We start from the raw sequence: 19,326 nt of genomic DNA, 5'->3' as shown, positions 1-19,326 counted from the left end.
CTTGTCTGCCGCTCTTTTCTGTAGATTTGTGTGTGTAGTTTGACTATGGTGCGAGCTGGGGTGTCCATAACAACCAAAATATATTTTATTCACAAACTGTTTATTTTTTTTGACACGACACAACATACGAAATACTGATAGAATATATATTTTAATGGTCTCTCAGCAAAATCCTTTTGTAAAGAAATTAAGGAAATGTGCAAAGTGATATTTACATACAAAAGTCAAAAAGTAATTCTGAAAAAACAAAGGGGCACATTATTATTTTTTTTTAATCTAAAGCTAATCTAAACTTGGCAAATACATCAGGGATAGCTGTTTGTTTGTAGTCTGTTTCTTTGGAAGCTGCATATGGTGACATCAGTTTCATTGTTTTGCAACATAGGTCAGGTTATTGTTCACAGTTTATCAGTGGTTCAATTTTGTTTTTGTGAAGGACTGTATGACTAAAAGGGGGAGTCCCAACAATGTTACTGGCTGTCTGAAGCATGACTCTTTTCATTCTAGACCTTCTTGGCCACAACTATACATAATTCCCATCTGGTGCAACTATGGAAGTACTTATGTTGTTCTCAGCACAGTTTCTAGTTGGGCTATGTCAACTACGAAATAAACAAGGGGGTATCCTGGAAATAAAATCAGTTCTAAGTACTCTTCTAGAGAAAGGCTATGCGGTATTTCTGTTTTGTTTTTTTACCTTTCCTGTGAAATAAGGACTGATGAATGTGATCTGGTGCAAATGGCGAAAGGAGGACCTGTAACAACCTGCAATAAGACAAAGAAATGATAACATTGGTCTCATTTCCAGAAGCACACAGCATTTCCACAGAATAACAGTTAACAATAGATGTTTAACAGTAGAAGCTGCTATGGTACTGCTGTTTGCACAGCACATACAGCAAAGTCATTCATATTAATATTTCACTCCTGATCTGGCTTCAGGAATTCCAGATGTTCTATACAGTACCAGGAAGTTGAAGGGATAGCAAGTTATTATGTAAGTCTACTAATGTCAGAGGACAACACTGGAAATATAAAAAGTAAATTACGAGGCATATTTCAAATAAACAAATCTCATTTTGTAAACAGAAGAAAATACTGGTTATATTATTTTTAATGTTCTCAGTACAAAACCTTCCATGACTCAGCAGGAATCCAATCCTCAGGCTGGGTTAAATGCCAATGTGGCAGACAGCCAGATCTTAATGTAGCAGAAAGCAGCTATCAGCTCAACAGAACTGCAGCTCTAACCTTCAGGACCTTAAAAATCAACTGCATTTTACTGACACTGTCCTAGCTACCTGTACACAAAATCTCTTGGTACAAGTCAACTCCAAAACCATTACTTCACTTGGCAAATGTACAAGACAATTATAGTATGGCTGCAAAACCAAAAAAAAACACAAAAAAAACCCATAAATTACATTTCTGATTGACATAAAATATTGATTTTTCACAGGTTTCTTAGGGAATTACAAGGCAAGACTATAGAATCTATTTCAAGTTCACCATAAAGTAGTTACAAAAACTTTGTGTGTATTGCGATATCATAAAGGCCTTTTGAACTTCTAGGCACAAGCAGATTCCCCTGGGGCCATACATTGAGTTTGGTCAAATAGAGGAGGGGGCTATGACAAGAATGAGGGCTAACAATCTCACAGGAATGAATCCAGTGGAGAGCTGGAGAGTTGGGCAGGGGGCGCAGGGCTGAGCGGCACGTTTGCAGCACACTACAGGAAGACCGAATGGAGTTTTCAGATCACGAAAGGAGTGGAATGGATCCTTCTTTTTTATAAACTGCTAAAAACTTGTGCTCACCCACCTGGTGCGGCACTGGTTGAATGTGGAAACTAGGCCCTGGCGGTAAAGAAGCTTGCACATGACGTAGGAGTTCAAGGACATGTGAAATGGGGATCGGGTTTCCTGCCGTTCAAACAGATCTGGATGGTTACACACCTAGAGATGAAAAAATATTTTTAAAAAATGTCATTCAATTACATAGCTAGCCTATGTGAAACAATGTTTTTTTGCAGGGTTAACTGCATAATATTACGTCGAACTACAAATAAGTAAAAGCATACAATTATTCATGCAACATCTTTAAATGTCTTCATTATAATGAAGACAATTTGTCTGAACTGTTTTTGTAAATATGCAGGATTATAGACACAACAATGACGTAATGCAGCAGCTTGAATGCAGCAGGTACTGGTATAGCGCTTACCTACCAAACAAAGGGGCTCTAACAGCAATATTTTCTTGGCAGTTCTACAAAGTCTATGTCCAAAACACTTCTCTATTTGTGTGTAAACTAATTGGTGCATATAATGACATTGTTTGATTGTTTATTATTAATGTGTATGTTATGAATTCTTGGTATTAAACGAACAAAAACAATTCAAAAGGGAGACAGAGTGTGTACCAAGTAGGAACACACTTAGTTTTAAACACAAATACACCAAAGAGACTCCAATACACACTTGATTTGTATAATGTCCTCTTATTTTTATCATTTCAATAATGGTAGTATTTAGATCAGCCACCAATTAGATCAACTGAACTGAGCCCAGTATAATCAACAGTGGCTCCTGGTTTTGTATCCCAAGAATCTATAGTTCAGCTGTCAGCTCAATTCAATGATTGTGTTTGTGAATAAACAGGAAACCCGTGTAGATATCACTCTGTGCTGGTGCACTGCGATGCAGCCGGTGCCACTGAAATAAATACCTTTCTAAACTGCATGACAAGGTTCATTAAGCTACTGGTTGTGTTCTGTGCCTGCTGTGTTGTGCCCATTGAAGACTGGAGAAGGTCCTCGATTGAGATTTTGTTCTTTAAAGCCTGGTACAGAAGTTTCTGACGGACAGTCAGTTGACAGTACATGAGAATTTCAATCTGTAATAGAGATATAACATTTCAGCTGTTAATTCACCAAGAGGGGCTTAGTTCATTGATTCAGATGAACATGTAAAATGTTCAAGTATATAAATTACAGGCAAACCATTGAAATGATTCTAATGAGGTTCTGCTATAGATCCTTAACATACAAACAAATCGAAACTTTAAGTACCTCTTATAGTGTGAATTCACATCATTACAACGTGTTTACTTGGCTTTGTTTTATCTTACAAACTGGAAGTTTTTAATGGATAGCCACTTCAGACTAAACAGCATCTTTCTCAAAAAACTGAAATATCTGATGATGCATGATGAATGTTGGAGATGAATACATTTTATCATAATCACAAATAAGTGCAATTAGAAATGATTAAACAAATTACAGTGTTTGCCAGTCCCTGCTATTGCAAATATGCCAACATCTAAAATCTGCATCAAGCTTCAGAGGTGAAATCTTATTCTCGAAATGTATACCTTATCAGACAGCTCATTCTCTACATCTTTCTTGATACGTCTCAACATGAAGGGCTTCAGTATCATGTGTAACCGAGACAGCTGGTCTGAGACGAAACAGAATAAAAATGAGCATGTGGAATCGAATCCTGCACGTTACACATACAGGTAGATCTGCACATCTGTATGGGATCGAGCAGTTTGAACGGGTACTCACTCTCATCAATGCACGACTTGTTTTCCGCATGGCTCTCAATGTCTCTAGAAAACCACTCATTGAACTCTTCGTGGGAGTCAAACAGAGTTGGCATGATGAAATGTAAAAGTGCCCAGAGCTGTAAAGAACAAAACATTTCAAAATCATTTCTCTTTATATGACGTGGAACTGAAGACAGCGAGTGCATCCACCGCATTTAGTAATGCTAGTTTCACTCACCTCAGCCATTGTGTTCTGGATTGGAGTTCCAGTCAGCAGCAATCGATTTCGACACTGAAACTGGAGCAGAATCTTCCACCGCACACTGAAAAATAAAAAAAAAAACACATGAAAAAAAGCAAGTGTATGAGCCGTGAAACAGAACAATAGAGTTTAGATTTTAAAAAGTCTGCTTGTGCAATGGAAAGCTAAGCTAGCTCAAAGGGACAGTTTTACCTGGTGCTGCTCTTGAGAGCCTGTGCCTCATCCAGTACCATGTACTGCCACTTCACCCGCTGGAAATACTTCACATCCTGGACGACAAGCTGGTAGCTGGTTATCACCACGTGGAACGGTGCATCTTGTGTGTACAAAGTTTTCTACCAACAGAAAACAGTATTGATGTGATGTTTTTTTGGTCATAGTTTGCTGTGGTTCTCATGCGATTATCATAATCAAGATATGTAAATAATATACAGGTCATACCATAACAAATCCAAAAACAATTTTCCAGTCACCATTTCAGAATGTGATGAATTTCTCAATTAATTCATATTATGATAATCCCCCAAATCACCACCCATGTAAATACATATAAGATATGAATGGTTTTAGGAAAGGAATCTCAATTCCACTCTCACAAAGGACACACATGTCCACTGTGAGGCTGAAATATAAAAATCCATGTGATTGGTCATACTGTACTTACCTGCATAACATATTTTGAAAACAGTCCAGGTGTGCGCCCTTTGCTTCAGGCATGGATTCATGCGCATGAGTTCAATCAAATCTCTATACTCTGAAAATGAGCTGAGATGGGGCCCTGTAACCATCAGCTGGTTTGACATTCACAGTATTGGAATACCTTTATATAAACTGACAAGTTTGGGCCAGCGGTTCCCAAATCACGAAGGTTAGGTCTTAGCTCACATTTTTAATCAAAACAGATCAGTCAAACCACCATCAACAGCAAACGCACCAATAGGAATGGATAAAGAGCAATCCTCTCCTTACCTGACTCCAAAATTTACGAATTACCTTCCTGTCATGGGGGTTCCCCCAGTAAGGCAGCACCTGAAACAAATGCATTTCATTAAAAAAAAATAGAAAAGGGAAATGGACCCATTGCTGCTCAGGTAATGTATAGCATTTTTAAGCAGTACTTTATAGAGCAATTTTAGGAACATGTTAGTGACAGGGTGAGGTACCACCACATATACAACTGTCAAACAGCTACCGGGTTTTCTGCAGACAGTGGGGAATTACTCAATGGAAAACTGACAGAAGTTTTGGAGGAAACTGTAACCTACCAGGAGGGATGTCAAGTTTGTAGTTTACTTCTGCTACTACTGTCTGGTTTAACAGACCCAGATTAGCACTCGTCTTTAACTTCTTTACCTATAAAGTTACATAGGCAGTCCACGATCAGTGCTAATCAGAGTTTGTGAAACCAGGCGTAAATGTTTAAACTGTTCTCTGAGGTCTAAATTCATTCAGTATGTTAGTTTGCCTTTCTAATTGCACAAGTAGGTTCCATTGAATTTGACACAATCAATAAGTGTCTAACAGCTATATTCACTTCACTTAAGTGAGCATTAATACTCTTGTTTCTGAATACAGCTCTAAATGGTAAAAGTTATGTTTAGCTACACACACTGAATAGATGATATCATCCATGCGTGCATGTGTGTGTGTGTATATATATACACACACACACACACAATGCATAGATGGTATCATCCATGCATTACTACCTACAACAGTCCCTTATGATTAAAATTGAAACACGACAAATCAAACACATCCTTCACTCCCCTAATACGAAAACCTCTGAACAGACCAAGATTCTCCAATTATGCTTTACAGATTGGTTACAAAATGAGTCCTGTCTTGTTTGGTTTTAGTTTTAGATTGTTTTATCAAAGACACCTATAAAGATATGTTTCTGTTTACTGATCGCACACACATGTAACTTTGTGTACACAGCAGCTTTAGCATAAGAAAGTCCATTCTTACCAAAAGAACAACCTGCTGCAACAGCTTCCTAGGCAGTTTCATAAGCTAGAGTGTGTGGCCCCTGGAATATAGTGCTTGCAAAACAGGAGTGTGTCTTTAAGCATTATCCAGGGGGAATCCCTTGGAGGGCAATTGCAGTAGGAGAGGTTAGGAGACTAAGCAGATTATTAACACAAATCCGTGTCAGGACTCAGTTATCTGTATCTAAGGATTTAGCGCTGGTTCCTAGTAACAACCACTGTGGTAACATATGAGCCGTGCAGACGCACTGGGAACACACATCTAGACATTGAGGAACAGGAGACAGTTAAGCTGGGCTGCACACTGTCTTAAACCATCACAAAGCATTTCGAAGATTTCCTTATCAGTTGCTCAGCCATAGGCAACAGCACTCCCAACAAGACTGCATATTTATCACATTAATAGTAATGGACTGCCACCTAGTGGTCAGTCCTGAGATATTCTGTTCTGTATGCAGACTAAACTGTATGGGAGGCTATTGAACTGTTTTTATTTGACATGAACCTGGCTGTATACAACTTTTTTTTTTTTTTTCAGGCAGCTAATATTATTTATATTATCATTATGTATTTTTTTCATTCTACAAGACATTAGTTTTTACTTAACTGCTTTTGCAATAACTATACTATCATAACTAGACTATTCAATTTAGTTTTTTTTTACTTATTTTACCCCTACCCCTACAGGATATATGTTAGTTTGCCGGTGCATACCTATTCTGGAAAACAGAATATGATTATGTATTGCAAGTCGACTACAGCATACCAGCTTTTATTAAATACACATACCTAGTTTTTGGACACACAGGTAGCTACTTCTGTCACTTTTTATAGAAAGCATCTGTATGTCTCCACATATTTAAGATTCTGGGCCTCTGCAATCTATAATCCCAATAAATTGACTTATTTAAAGTACAGTAACTTTCCCTAAGCGGAAGAACACAAAACCTAAAAAAGTATATAAAGCAGAAATAAAATCCACCTCTCATATTGACATAATAAAATAATGTGTTCTCCTTCTGCCTAAGTTTTTTGGAGCGTACATTTTTGTTCTGTGGATTCCAAGTTGTCTTTATCATACAGTACTACACCAACCCTCATGTTTCTAGAGTTAAACACATAAACAATGCAGCTTTTCCATTTTAGCAGAAAGCTGTTTTTTCTTTTCGTTTCCTGTGCAACAACGTTACCTTGAATTTCGGAACAAATCTAGTGAACTCTTGGTGCCAGTTGTTCAGAGTGGAAGCGGGAGATATGATTAAAAATGGACCCCAGATGTTGTCTCGCTGAAAGAGGAGAGAAAAAAACAGTAATTCATCAGAAAGCAGGTGGCAAATGGGGAAAAAACAGGAAGCACTGATCTTTAAACAGCATACTCAAGTACTTCCTTCAGGTTTAACAGTTATTATTCTGCATTTCTGAAGCCATATACCAGAATGCCAGTTACTGGAAGTTCAGTAGAAAACTAGAGACCACAGGTGCAATCTGCCCAAGAGCGCTGGAACTAGGGGTGCGCTAGCACCCCCTTGGCTTTGCATGGCTTCCATTATATACAGGGGTTACATTTTTGGCTTTTAGCACCCCCACTTTAAAAGTTGTCCAGTGCCACTGAATCCTAACATCAGACAAACAGATAATAATGAGTCATAATCGATGCATTATGAACCCTTTATTATTCAAAAGCAACAAAAAATTGTGGACTCTTTAGAAAAACCCTCAAATATGACTGCATATTATTATAAGTAAGACCTCATCTTGAATATTGTCTTCAGTTCTGGTCACCTCGCTATAAAAAAGATATTGCTGTTCTAGAAAGAGTGCAAAGAAGAGCGACCAGAATTATTCCGGGTTTAAAAGGCATGTCATATGCAGACAGGCTAAAAGAATTGAATCTGTTCAGTCTTGAACAAAGAAGACTACGCGGTGACCTAATTCAAGCATCCAAAATTCTAAAAGGTATTGACAATGTCAACTTAAGGGGCTTTTTCGACCTGAAAAAAGAAACAAGGACCAGGGGTCACAAATGGAGATTAGACAAAGGGGCATTCAGAACAGAAAATAGGAGGCACTTTTTTACACAGAGAATCGTGAGGGTCTGGAATCAACGCCCCAGTAATGTTGTTGTAGCTGACACCCTGGGATCCTTCAAGAAGCTGCTTGATAAGATTCTGGGATCAATAAGCTACTAACAACCAAACGAGCAAGATGGGCCGAATGGCCTCCTCTCGTTTGTAAACTCTCTTATGTTCTTATGTTCTTATATAGATAGTAATATAACAGAGCATGTGCATTAAGAAAACTACTTTTATTTTCTTCTTCAGATTCCGACATCACAAATTACACACAAACGGAAGAGCTTCAGTTTAACAACACACCAGGAAAGAACTGGGCAGCAAGAGGTTCCTAATCGATCAATGCATGTTTAAATGAGGCTTACAAAATAAAAGCCATGGCCATCAAGAATGACTGCGTCTAATAGACACCATTCACTGTTACAAAACATGCAGAGTTTGTAAACACCCACACCTCTTACCTCAGCCAGATGAGCCAAAAGAGCAATACTCTGCACAGTTTTACCCAACCCCATTTCATCAGCAAGGATTCCGTTGATACCCTGTAGAACAATAAACACAAAACAAAACAATACCACTTATCAAACTCTGATTAATACCACTTGCATTCACACAACTGATTTCCACCACATTTAATATCACTTTGAGTAACACAAGAATTAGTTTCGAAAATGTATAAGCAAGTCAGTGGCTGTACATTATTGATATGTTCTGATATATAAAGTACTGTAGCATGTACCTAACTGTAAAGTTTTTTTTTTTTTTTTGTTTTTACTAATTAGACATTGTACATGTACAGTATTTGATTGGAAAGACATTGTATTAATAAACACTGCTGTAACAGCTCGATATATGAAAATGAACACGAAGACCGGTATGAAGGAATTAGAAGGAATTCTTCCTGTTGCTAGCCTGGGCACAAAGAAGCAATATCTTATTTCTAAATGCAATTTCAAAACAGGAAATTCAGTGCGACAAGTTTCAACTTATGTTTCGTGACAAAATCTGTCATAATATACTGTAGTTCATTGACAGCCATGGTCCAGGCCTATGTATTGTGTCCAGCATATGCACCTGTTCATAGAGATTCGCAAGCCAGTTCATGCCCTTCAGCTGGTAGCCCTTCAGCTTGCCATGGAAGATGGTGGGCTGAGGAATATCCTCTCCAGCACGGATTGATGGGTTAGCCAGGCTGTAGCTCTCTCCAAAACAAGAACTGGCACCAGTAGCAGCTTGCACAGAAGCACAGCGGCTGTCCTTCGCCTCTTCATCGAACAGCCGGGTCTAAATCAGACAAGGAGACAGAAGAGGTGGGTTATTCAATGATCTTCCAAGGCCAAATGATTAAAATGAGCTGCTGCCGGAGGCCACAATGGATTGCTCTTGTTTGAATGGAAACGTGTGTCTTGTCCAGTGCTGAAGGTTTCTGTGGGCTACAGTAACACATCTGTTGCTTGCACAGCTCAATGGCACATTGTATGGGTTGTAATAATCTTATGTTGAGCATTAAGTTAATTTCAGGAGAGTTCATACTCACTCTGGCTTGGTGGATCTGGAAGGCCTCCTCTGCATTCTTCAGAGCCTCAGACTTATAATAGTTACTGTCTAGAAAACAAAGATATTTCACTGCTGATCCCAAGAAACTCAAAACCCAGAGCCAATTCTTCAAAGCATAGCCTTTTTTAACATTCAAAGTTGATAAAGACATACTGAAAATACAAGAAAAACGTGACATGTGTCTTCTATAGGCCTGCAGCCTGTCAAGTTTGAATCTGGTTCAAGTCACTTGTGAAATGAGTTTGCCCCCTGTGGACTGTTGTACATATCACAACATTGCCTCTGCTCAAGAGAGGGCCATATCTAACGCCATGAGATTTAAATTCACAAGCACAAACTTTCATAACTTACAGTTTCCAAACCTGGACCATTTTCTTCCAAATGCTTTAAATACCTAACAAATGTACCAGTAAATCAAATCAAACTAACAAGCGCCAGTAAAACAAAGGTTTCTTGATGCTGCTCTACTTTGACAATTCATACCACATCTTCATAAAGCTCATTAGTACTCAAGGATATAAAAAGTGAAAGAAATTCTCTCAAATGAAAACAGACTGTGGGCTGGGTGCACATTGAGTATCACCAATGAGGTTATAAGTTAGGAGAAGCTGACCCTCTCTGCATATCTAACAATGCAACTTTAATCTTAAGAGGAGTTCACTGATTACAAAAAGAGCCAGCCTGGGAAACGGATCTGTTAGCTGCACCTGACAGCTGAGCACCGAGCCATTGAGTAGCTGTTAACAGCAATACAATGCAAAGTCAACACTGCCAGCTATTTACAGCACACAATCAGAGCCGATGAAGAGGAAATCACTTTAGACATTACAAGGGCACTCAAAGCTGAGGCATGGAGAGCAATGCCAGTTTATTCTCTGATTCCAAGTAGCAAAGCTGCCCTCTACAGTCACTCAGGTGTAACTTCACCCTAAACTTGACTTTTTTTATGATACAAACATTGGCAGACCTAAAAACCACAGACATTAAACAATTTCAAGCAACCAGTTTACTAGATTTTTTTTTTTTTTTTTTTTTTTTTACGCTTCCCTCATGGTCACATCCGACACATTCAGACCCAAAATATGACAAAGCAATACTCTTTATCTTGTATCTGTTGTTTTCTGTTGTTTGGGGGTACATTTCCCCCAAACCTTGGACACATCCTTCCACCACAATTAACATGGAAACAAGGAAGTATCATCAAAGAACAAGGGACAGGATGTCTGATGTCTGACGTGCGCCTCCATTACATATCCCTATCACGAGGGATATCCACTCTCTGCAGTGCATAGCAAACAAGCAAACAAATAAATAAGTACCGTAGTCCTCGTGGCTGACATTAACCATTACGCCTCCACCAATATCAATCTGGCGGTGCGCTGAGCTGTCGTCCAGTTTCATTAGGATCTCATCCTGTATCCCATCACTCTCTGCGTTGTGCTTGCGGCTCATGAAATGGGCATACAGCTCAGTCTGGGTGATCAGGAAGTTTAGCTTTCGCTGTTGTCTCTTGGCCTGGGAAGAAAAATGCACAGCCTTACATTTCAAGTTACAGCAACTATATTATTATAGTATGTACTGTATAGTTATTTCAACAGGTCATTCATCAATTGCTGGTATAGGGGTAAAATGGCAGGTTTTCAGTCCCAAACAAAATGGTTTCACAAAATAATAACATAGTACAGTAATCCAGAAGTGCATGGGCTGTGCTGTGCTCTGCAGTGCTAGTCTCTGGGGTCCATGCTGGCTCCGTGGCTGCAGCTCCCAACTCGCTAGTCATCTGCTACACAAATAAACAAACAAAAACACAGTGCTCCGGCTGCGTCCCCTTTGCAGCTCAGATCCCTTCTCTCTCTGTCACAATACCCTAAGGCAGTGTTAGTAATGTGATCTGTGTTTTGAAGTCAATAAGGAGAGATTGAAATCATCAGGTGACTATTATCCAATTAAAAAACAAAATTCTATCTATCTGTGAAGAGCTGGAGATGTGCAGCAAACAATCAACAATCTAAAGTATATACATAGTATTTCATTTCACAAATAAAATATGTTTTTTGTATTCCTTTTATAAAGCGTGTAACTTTGTTCATACTATACATAAAAAAACAAATATTTCTGTTATGTATATAAATGTTTATTTTACTATATATATTGTGCTATCTATCTATATATACACTAATTTCTAAATCTGGTGCCTGGAGTGCACACTCATTTGTGCATCTGGAGTTGAAGAGGTTAACTGTAAAATCAATTTTATAAATAATACCTGTTGTGACATTTTTAAAAAGCCACACATATTACTTAATTCCTTATTTTCAGGTAGGGTTACACTCCCTGGTCATTTCACATGGAGAGTATAATTGTAACCAAACCTTCAAAGCTTTCTTTACCATCATTAACCAATCAGTTGTTTTCCATAGTGGTAGGTTTTTTGCTTTGCAGCCAGTGACATGTTTTGAGCCTGAAGATCCTATTTAGTTGAAAGTTATCGACATAGGTGTAGAAAGACAGGATTTTTGGCGCCAGGCCAGCTGAGAGAACTGGAATTCTGAGCTTAAGATTTAAATCAGCCTAGCCCTAACCCTCTCCTGCTGCACACCCTTGTTTTCTCAGACCTCGACTGTGCTGAGGTGATACCTACCTCCCTCATCTCCTCGTCGAGCTTTCTCTGTTCCAGAGCCTCCTTCTCAGCCCTCTTGCGGTGCTCCTTCTCCACCTTCTCGTACTTCTTCCAGTACAGCAGCATCTCCTTGTTGAGACGGCGGGCCCGCGGAAGGGTTTCCTTGCAGTTCTTCTGGGCCTGGATAGCCGCCCGTCTCACCTCCCTCATGCACTGGTGGGCCAGCTAGAGCAAAGCACGCAAGTGGGTCTCTCAGTGAATAACATTTCAAGGTAACATTTCTTGTTACTATCAGACTACTGACTTTTGTTACAGTGAAACTTCCGGTTAAGATAGACTCAACTCCACGTAAAGCTGTATTTGCTGTGTTTACACCAACCCAAGTTTGAGCAAGCCATAGACCTGGTAGATTTATTAGGACTGTCTATCATTAAGTCTACTTGATCTTAATTGAAAACATACAAATTAACAAATTGAGTAAAGTAGAGAAAGATTACCTTTTTGGCATTTGTTATGACAAGGTTCCGTGCTGAGGCTTTCTGCTTGAATGTCTGAAACAAAATGGTATATAAGAGAGACACACTTCTGTGAACAACTAAGCTGGGGTCTCCTCCGGCACCATTCATTTCAAACTTGTCTAATAAGAGTAGGATCAGTGTTGCTGCTGTCCTGGCTAAAATCAAACAAACTTAACACCCAGCATGTTAACAGGGCCTATTTACAAATAACAGCCATACCCTTATAAATGCCAGCATGGCGGTGCTACTGCTTTGGAAATAAAGTCTGTCTTCACTCTATGAATTTGCTGTGAAATAAAATGAAACGCACACCTTAGGGTTTTCTTTTTTGGCAATAGTCAGCCAGACTTTGCGTCGCCGTGCCGTCAGCTGTTCGACTGTTAGGTGCTTCTTCTTGGATATGGGCGGGGGAGCGTCGTGGGAGAACTTGGCAAAGATTTTGGTGGTGTACTGCCGTCCCTCAGAGAGGAACTCCTCGTCACGCTTCCTCTTCTTTTTCACCTTCTTTAACTTTGCTAAAAACAGATCAATAAAAAGAGCTGGGGGTAAAACTTCATGCAAATGAATCGGCAGATACAGATACAGCAACGGGATGTTTTGAACACACTGTGGCTCCATCCACGTTAGCTAGCGACAGTCATTAAGAAGCTGTTGGGGACCTACTGTATATATATAAAAGGTAAGCAAATTGAAATTGAATTTCATTCACTTTTTTGTTGTTCGCAATAATTTTAAGTGGTTCTTATGGACATTACTGAAAAGTTTTGTTTTGTTTTCTGATAGTGTTGAGGTGGTTGTCAGTGTAATTATTCAGACTGTTAAAGAACTATGAGTTGATGCGATGGCTCTTCGTTTCCTGACATATATATTTGTAACATAAACTGGATAAGCCAAAGTATCACTGCAGAAGTAAGTGCTGGATCCATCTAGTGATCTGCCAACTTTTTCTGGCAATACACTCTTGAGCACTAGGTGGTGCTGGTGCTTACTAACATAATCTCTTTGGCAGCCTAAATTACATGTCAATGGCAGGTAATTAGAACCGGCACCAATTAAAACAGTTCTTTAGTAGGGTCAAAGATGATGTAGCCCAGAAAGGTAACAAACTTGTATTCATATCTAGTACCTCTTTTTCACAACATTAACTACTGTCAACTAATCTGTCTGCAGTAAAATGCAGTTCCACCAACCCTTTAATCTCTTCTCCTCTTTAATTTTCTTTTTCTTGGGTCCCAGTAGGTGGCGCTGCTGTTCATAAAATGGGTCATGAGTGGAAAGAAGCCCTGCACTGTAGTACTGGTACTGCTGCAACTGTAACAGAAATACAAACATATGAGTACAGCTGGAAGGATATCAACAGGTGTATGACACTTCAATAAATCTATTCGTCAGAAGAATTATTGAACACTGCTTCCACATATCAAAAAGTTTAAGTGTTTTCTAAAAAAAAAAAAAGAGGGACCCCTAACACAAAAAGCAGCAGAATGTAGCCCTACCTCTCTGTCTGTGTGGAACTTGTTCTGATGAAGCTTCTTGTATCTGTGCAACCTCAGCATGTCCTGAAGCTCTTCTTTAGACAGTGTGAAGTCCTCCTCATCGGTATCTGAGTCTGAGTCTGTGGTGTCGTCGCTCAATAAGATACCCTGAGGAAAATAACGGCTCACGCTCAGACATTATATATTATATATAAACTTAGCATCACTGACCTTGAACCCAGCTAAAGTTTTTAAATTGAAACAGATGTAGATCAAATTCATTTAACTCTTTCCAGTTGGGTTTATTGATGCCCATATCAACATTACTGAATACAATAACAAATATGATATTCCGCAATAGTACCTGTTATGATGTAAAATATATTAGTTAAGAAATACCTATAGAAGTTAAATTAATTGCATTCATGTTTATTTGAAATATTCACAACAAAATAGAATTATGTTACATTATTTCCTTATATAATAAATCAATTAAAATACCTTAAGCCACTTTCTGCTTTTCTTCAGTTTCGAAAAGTTGTACACACTGCCTTTGTCTATTTTTGGTGCTGGTAAAATGAAGACAGAATTAGTTTTGTTTTGCATAACGCATAACCTTTATATAGTCATTTGAGGTATAAAGCAGTGAACTGTGTAGCAGCTTGTGCAGCAGCAGGCTCTGTCCTACCCTGATGCAGAGCTCCGTTGAGTGAGCTGGTTTCTGGCCAGACCCCAGGCTCGGCTGCTCTGCAGGGCTCCACACCCTCTTCCTCAGGGTCCACGGGCTCCTCTTTGACTCTCAGTAGAGGGCAGGGGTCTGAGCGGGCCAGGGAGGAACCCATCTCCAACCCGTCATCACTATCGTCACTGAAAACACCGTGTAACAATTTCGTAAATCTCGAAAAACTACTCACTTCTAAATCTTTTGTAGTCATTTTTGTATTACTTTTTACTTTTTACTTTAGTATATATACATGTTAATTTGGATTCATATGTTGTTTTTTTCTGACTTTATGTGAACGAAAAGACACACATTTGCCTGTTTTCCCATTGGAAATAGTGATATTTTGAAATACCACTGTCCTGGTCACAAAAGTACAGTTTGTGGGGAATAATAGCCATTTTCTACACTTTTGAGGCATAAGCAATTAGGAAATAACACTTACTACCCAGGAACAAAAATTGTGTTACATAGTGAAATCATTAGCGTTAAGCAGTCAGGGACAATATTCCTAATCAAATGAACATAATTGAGGCCAATAGCGCAAGCACCATGTCTTAATGTACATGGCAGACTTAAGTGGTAGGCCCCTATTGGCACACACTTTGTATCTTGGCTTTCCTTACGTGTTTAAAAACAAACAAAAAAATGTCATCAGTCTGTATATTCAAACTGGGTGCACGCAGTCTTGAAGTTTTACCTTGAGACATTTTTGTTGAAGAAAGTTGCAGTCTGTCGTAGGAAGGTGTCTAGCTTTAGGGCTCGTTCCAGATACTGCAGATGAAGAGGTCTCGCCAGTTCCGAACAGCCTCCATCTTCCACTTCATCTAACTCTGAGGCCATAGAACACTTCTCTCACGCCCAAGTGTGGCCTTTAAACTGCACTGCTGCAAGAAAAACAGAGTCTCATACACACAAACTAAACTAGAGAAACGCAGAGCACTATGACCGTTACACATTTCTTTTTTCAAGGGAGTGCTTAAATTGTGCAATAATTAGGAATTTCAATAATATCCTCTTTGGGTGCAATAACAGAAAAATAAGACAAGTGCATGAACCCACTTAAGAAAAGGAACCTTTTTTTTTTTCTTTCATGCATTTTAGTTTTGTATTTCTTCACAGAAGTTCTAACACTGGTGGGCCCTAGGGATATTATGTAATAATGTGTTGGGTATCTAAGTTATAGCAAGTGTACAAGATTAACATCTCCTGATTGGAAATAATCTAATAAGAAGTTAAGGTTTTGATACTAGTGAGGGAAGCAGCTGTCTCAATTACAAGTACAACTGATGCATCCCCTAGTTGTGTTATTATATTATTTGTTCCTTTATTGAGGCCCTGGTTTAAAAAAATAAAAGAGGAAGTTATGCACTGATTTAAGTCTGGCATCACAACACTGTTGCCATTCTGTAACCCTTTGTGATGTTTGTTTAACACGGTACAGTCTGGATATCTGGATAACAGGATCTGAAATCTTAATGGGAGTGAATGGCAGAGAGGGTACACCTGTCACCTGTGTGGCATACGTATGTAAACCTCCATTATATCTCTTTCACAGGTTTATATATTGGAGATTATAAGCCTAATATCCAGGCGTATGTAGAAAATTGCTAATAGTTTTCTCTGCATTGAAGTATTGAGAGCATTATCCTATATAATAGTAGTCATAACACAAGCCCAGAGAATGTTAGGATGACCAGTGTTCCTTCACCAGCAAAAAGGCAAGCACTTGGCTCCTGAGCATGGAAACATTCATCAGGGGAAAAGCAATATAATGTACTTGTGGGTTGTGGCTAGGAGTGGATTTAGGGATAGGGTTCATATTAAATACTTTATGATATGACTTAATATTTGTGTGAACTTAGCCAGCTATAAACAGCATGCTGATACATCCATCTCATGTCAGCGTTCCCACATGAAGAAATGTAAGAAGTAAAATAAATAAGTGCAGCTATTACTTTGCATGTAACTGCGGATGGATATATCACCACAATAAAATCAGATTAATAAGTGCAATAATTTTATATGTTCAAAGTAAATGTGTATTAGAATTTAGCATCATCGCTACCATCTAGGGCTTGCCAATGTCTGATTTTAATGACTTATCAGTGCAACAAACTACATTTTTAAGGACTGGCCTTGTAGTACTAATATCACAGTTTTACATTGTTGTTCATAAAAATTTGCTGTGTCCTAAAATGACTGCTTTTTTATTGCCTAATACTGCAGTATCTCAATTGCAATGCATCAGTGGCATGTGCCAAGTCTAACAAGGAACTCCTATTACCCACTTTGAACATACTACGATAAAAAAGGCAAGAACTGTCTTCATTATTCTTGTAATAGAATAGCCTTGTGGAAATAAGATTTACTGTAGTTCTTCAATTTACATATGCCTTTAACTGTCCCTAAGCTGTATTGTACTGTATGATAGAGTCTCTTTATACAATAATAAAATACTGTAAACATATATTGTCTTCAGCCTTTACTGAATAATTCCCCAGTGTTGCAATATGACAATATACCAGGGTTGGTCACATAATTAGAAACACTGCCACCTGTAGCACAGAACACACTTTTGTATAAAACACCCCTTTGTAGGCAAACTGATTTGTTTTAACTCGGAAGTAACAAGACAACCCTAGTACAACAGTGTTGTTAATAATAAAGTCTGCACCTCCCTGTTGCAGGTCGGTTTAAAGTCTCAATGGACAGGACAGAAGATATGATAGGGACAATAGTAGGTACTCGGTTGGCTTGTGCTTCTGTATTCAAGACTGCAGAAACCACTCATGTTTCACGTGAAAAACTCAAGGTCAGTCTGTGCTCTACCAAGTACTGGAGTTGTACATAACAGCAAAAGACTTCCCCCCAGCCACAGTAAATTGTGTGTGACCAACTAATACATTTTACTATAGTTACATGAACGGCTCTCAATTACCATGGAACACAAAGTGATTTCTAAAACACTACAACTGTAAGAAGCTCAAATCGGATTCATCTGACAACTTTTAAAAATTAAATGAACCTACAAACTAGCAAGTAACTATATGTATAGTTAAAAACAATGGCTTTTTACGTGTTTTTTCTAAAACTTTGGTAAATATTATATAAATCATCAGCAATACTGCATCTAAGAGGTAAATACCGAGTTGATCATATTCCTACAGACAGTATTACATGAAACCACCAAATCTCTCATTTACCGTGTATTTCTAAGCCTGTGCGCTGCTTTGATTATGGTTTTGACATTGAGGGAAAAGTGACTGTTGCTTTCAGAATACAAAACAGATATTGCAAAACACTGCATTGGTGACAGCGTGTGATTTTGCGTATGTTTGCGCGGTCAGTACTAAAATCGTTGAAGTCTGGTAGTATTATTCTTAACCTGAAGCATAAATTCAGTTGTCACTTTTCTACGTTGGAGATCTTAGGAATTGTCCCCTACTGAAAAAAAAAACGTTTTGTTAAGGGCCAATACTAAAGTACTTTAATTTAAACTGTGAAACTGCACTTTGAGGGTTTTTGTGTTTGTTTGTTTTCTATCCAATGCACTTCTTTGGCACAATCACATTACAATATGTACTATAATTTACTGAATGTCAATTCTTGAGAATAATCTAGCAGGGGTATTTAGTAACAAGAACTTCGTGACTGGCCGAGGCCGTTTACATTTCAGGCTGTAATGTTAAATTTAGGCCTTACAGCAAATGATTGCATTTCACCTGCACACAAAACTTCGTACTTAAAACTGGTGTTATTGAAATAGGTCCTGCCGCTTTAAGGCCTCCACCATTAGTATTATACGAATGGTATCTGGGATTACGGGCTGTTTTGGGCTCCGCGTTTTTCCTGCGAGGCCCTGAACCTAACCGGGATATTTTCCCTTCTCCTGAGTCCTACCGTCCTAACGCAGACACGATCTGCCTCAGCTCTCCCGTCCCCGCATTTACAGTCTATCTCCCTCCCGGCCATCTTCCCCCTACGCTCCCCCACCATGCTCCACATAAGCACACGCTCACCTCAAGCCCCGGTCCCCTTTTCTCTCTCTCTCAGCTGCTGCCGGCTCTCGCCTCTCTGTCTCCAAAATGGCGGTGCTGGGCAACGAGCGAATCTGTGATCGCTGGGCCGGCAGCAGCAGAGAGGCGGCCACTTTCAGTAACTGAGAGAGCAGGGACACGGCGCCATGGCGAGGAGAGAGCAGGGAACAGGTCTTGTAATCAAGCACAGAGTTGCAAACAGAGGGGCAACAAGCTTTAAATACATCCCGGCAATGGTGTTTAATTTCGGAGATAGCAAAAGCTAAATATATGGTATGTAATTATAAAAGCAACATAAATCTTGATATGAATGCATTTTTTAACCTCTTAGATCTATACCATCCGGATTCTACTGGTGAAGTCTGAAAACGACGAAGATTGACGATTTGCAGATGACGTATTTCAGATCCAAAAACAACTTCGTTGAGCAATAATTCTCGCGGTGTTTGGTTCAAATGAGGAAATTGAAGCAATGTAGTATGTATGTTGTTAAACATGAAATATTAGCCTGGGCAGCCGTA

At 39.0% G+C, this 19,326-nt stretch overlaps 1 protein-coding gene across 7 annotated transcripts in view; it reads right to left on the bottom strand.

The window, feature by feature from the left end:
• LOC121329802 (chromatin-remodeling ATPase INO80-like) overlaps window positions 1-18,941 on the bottom strand; it is a 45,395-nt gene extending 26,454 nt beyond the window's left edge. For 3 of the 7 annotated variants that reach the window (XM_041275637.1, XM_041275640.1, XM_041275642.1), the window contains exons 1-22: window positions 18,788-18,939; window positions 15,466-15,652; window positions 14,733-14,911; window positions 14,546-14,613; window positions 14,066-14,212; window positions 13,760-13,880; window positions 12,882-13,084; window positions 12,549-12,602; window positions 12,073-12,276; window positions 10,751-10,946; window positions 9,412-9,479; window positions 8,949-9,158; window positions 8,336-8,416; window positions 6,993-7,088; window positions 4,781-4,840; window positions 4,004-4,146; window positions 3,788-3,872; window positions 3,569-3,686; window positions 3,373-3,458; window positions 2,728-2,895; window positions 1,823-1,956; window positions 698-765 (exon numbers count right to left, since the gene is read on the bottom strand). In XM_041275637.1, the coding sequence (XP_041131571.1) occupies window positions 698-765; window positions 1,823-1,956; window positions 2,728-2,895; window positions 3,373-3,458; window positions 3,569-3,686; window positions 3,788-3,872; window positions 4,004-4,146; window positions 4,781-4,840; window positions 6,993-7,088; window positions 8,336-8,416; window positions 8,949-9,158; window positions 9,412-9,479; window positions 10,751-10,946; window positions 12,073-12,276; window positions 12,549-12,602; window positions 12,882-13,084; window positions 13,760-13,880; window positions 14,066-14,212; window positions 14,546-14,613; window positions 14,733-14,911; window positions 15,466-15,608 (2,632 nt within the window). In that variant the 5' untranslated portion in view covers window positions 15,609-15,652; window positions 18,788-18,939. Of the gene's footprint in view, window positions 1-697; window positions 766-1,822; window positions 1,957-2,727; window positions 2,896-3,372; window positions 3,459-3,568; window positions 3,687-3,787; window positions 3,873-4,003; window positions 4,147-4,780; window positions 4,841-6,992; window positions 7,089-8,335; window positions 8,417-8,948; window positions 9,159-9,411; window positions 9,480-10,750; window positions 10,947-12,072; window positions 12,277-12,548; window positions 12,603-12,881; window positions 13,085-13,759; window positions 13,881-14,065; window positions 14,213-14,545; window positions 14,614-14,732; window positions 14,912-15,465; window positions 15,653-18,668; window positions 18,689-18,787 lie in introns of those variants that run through there. The other 4 variants (XR_005951814.1, XM_041275639.1, XM_041275641.1 and 1 more) reach the window with 4 other exon arrangements.
• Window positions 18,942-19,326: the final 385 nt, after the last annotated feature.

Source organism: Polyodon spathula, chromosome 17, assembly GCF_017654505.1.
Source record: "Polyodon spathula isolate WHYD16114869_AA chromosome 17, ASM1765450v1, whole genome shotgun sequence".
Classification (NCBI taxonomy): Eukaryota; Metazoa; Chordata; class Actinopteri; order Acipenseriformes; family Polyodontidae; genus Polyodon; species Polyodon spathula.
The sequence above is the reverse complement of the archived record's forward strand: the minus strand, read 5'-3'. Positions and strand labels throughout refer to the sequence as shown.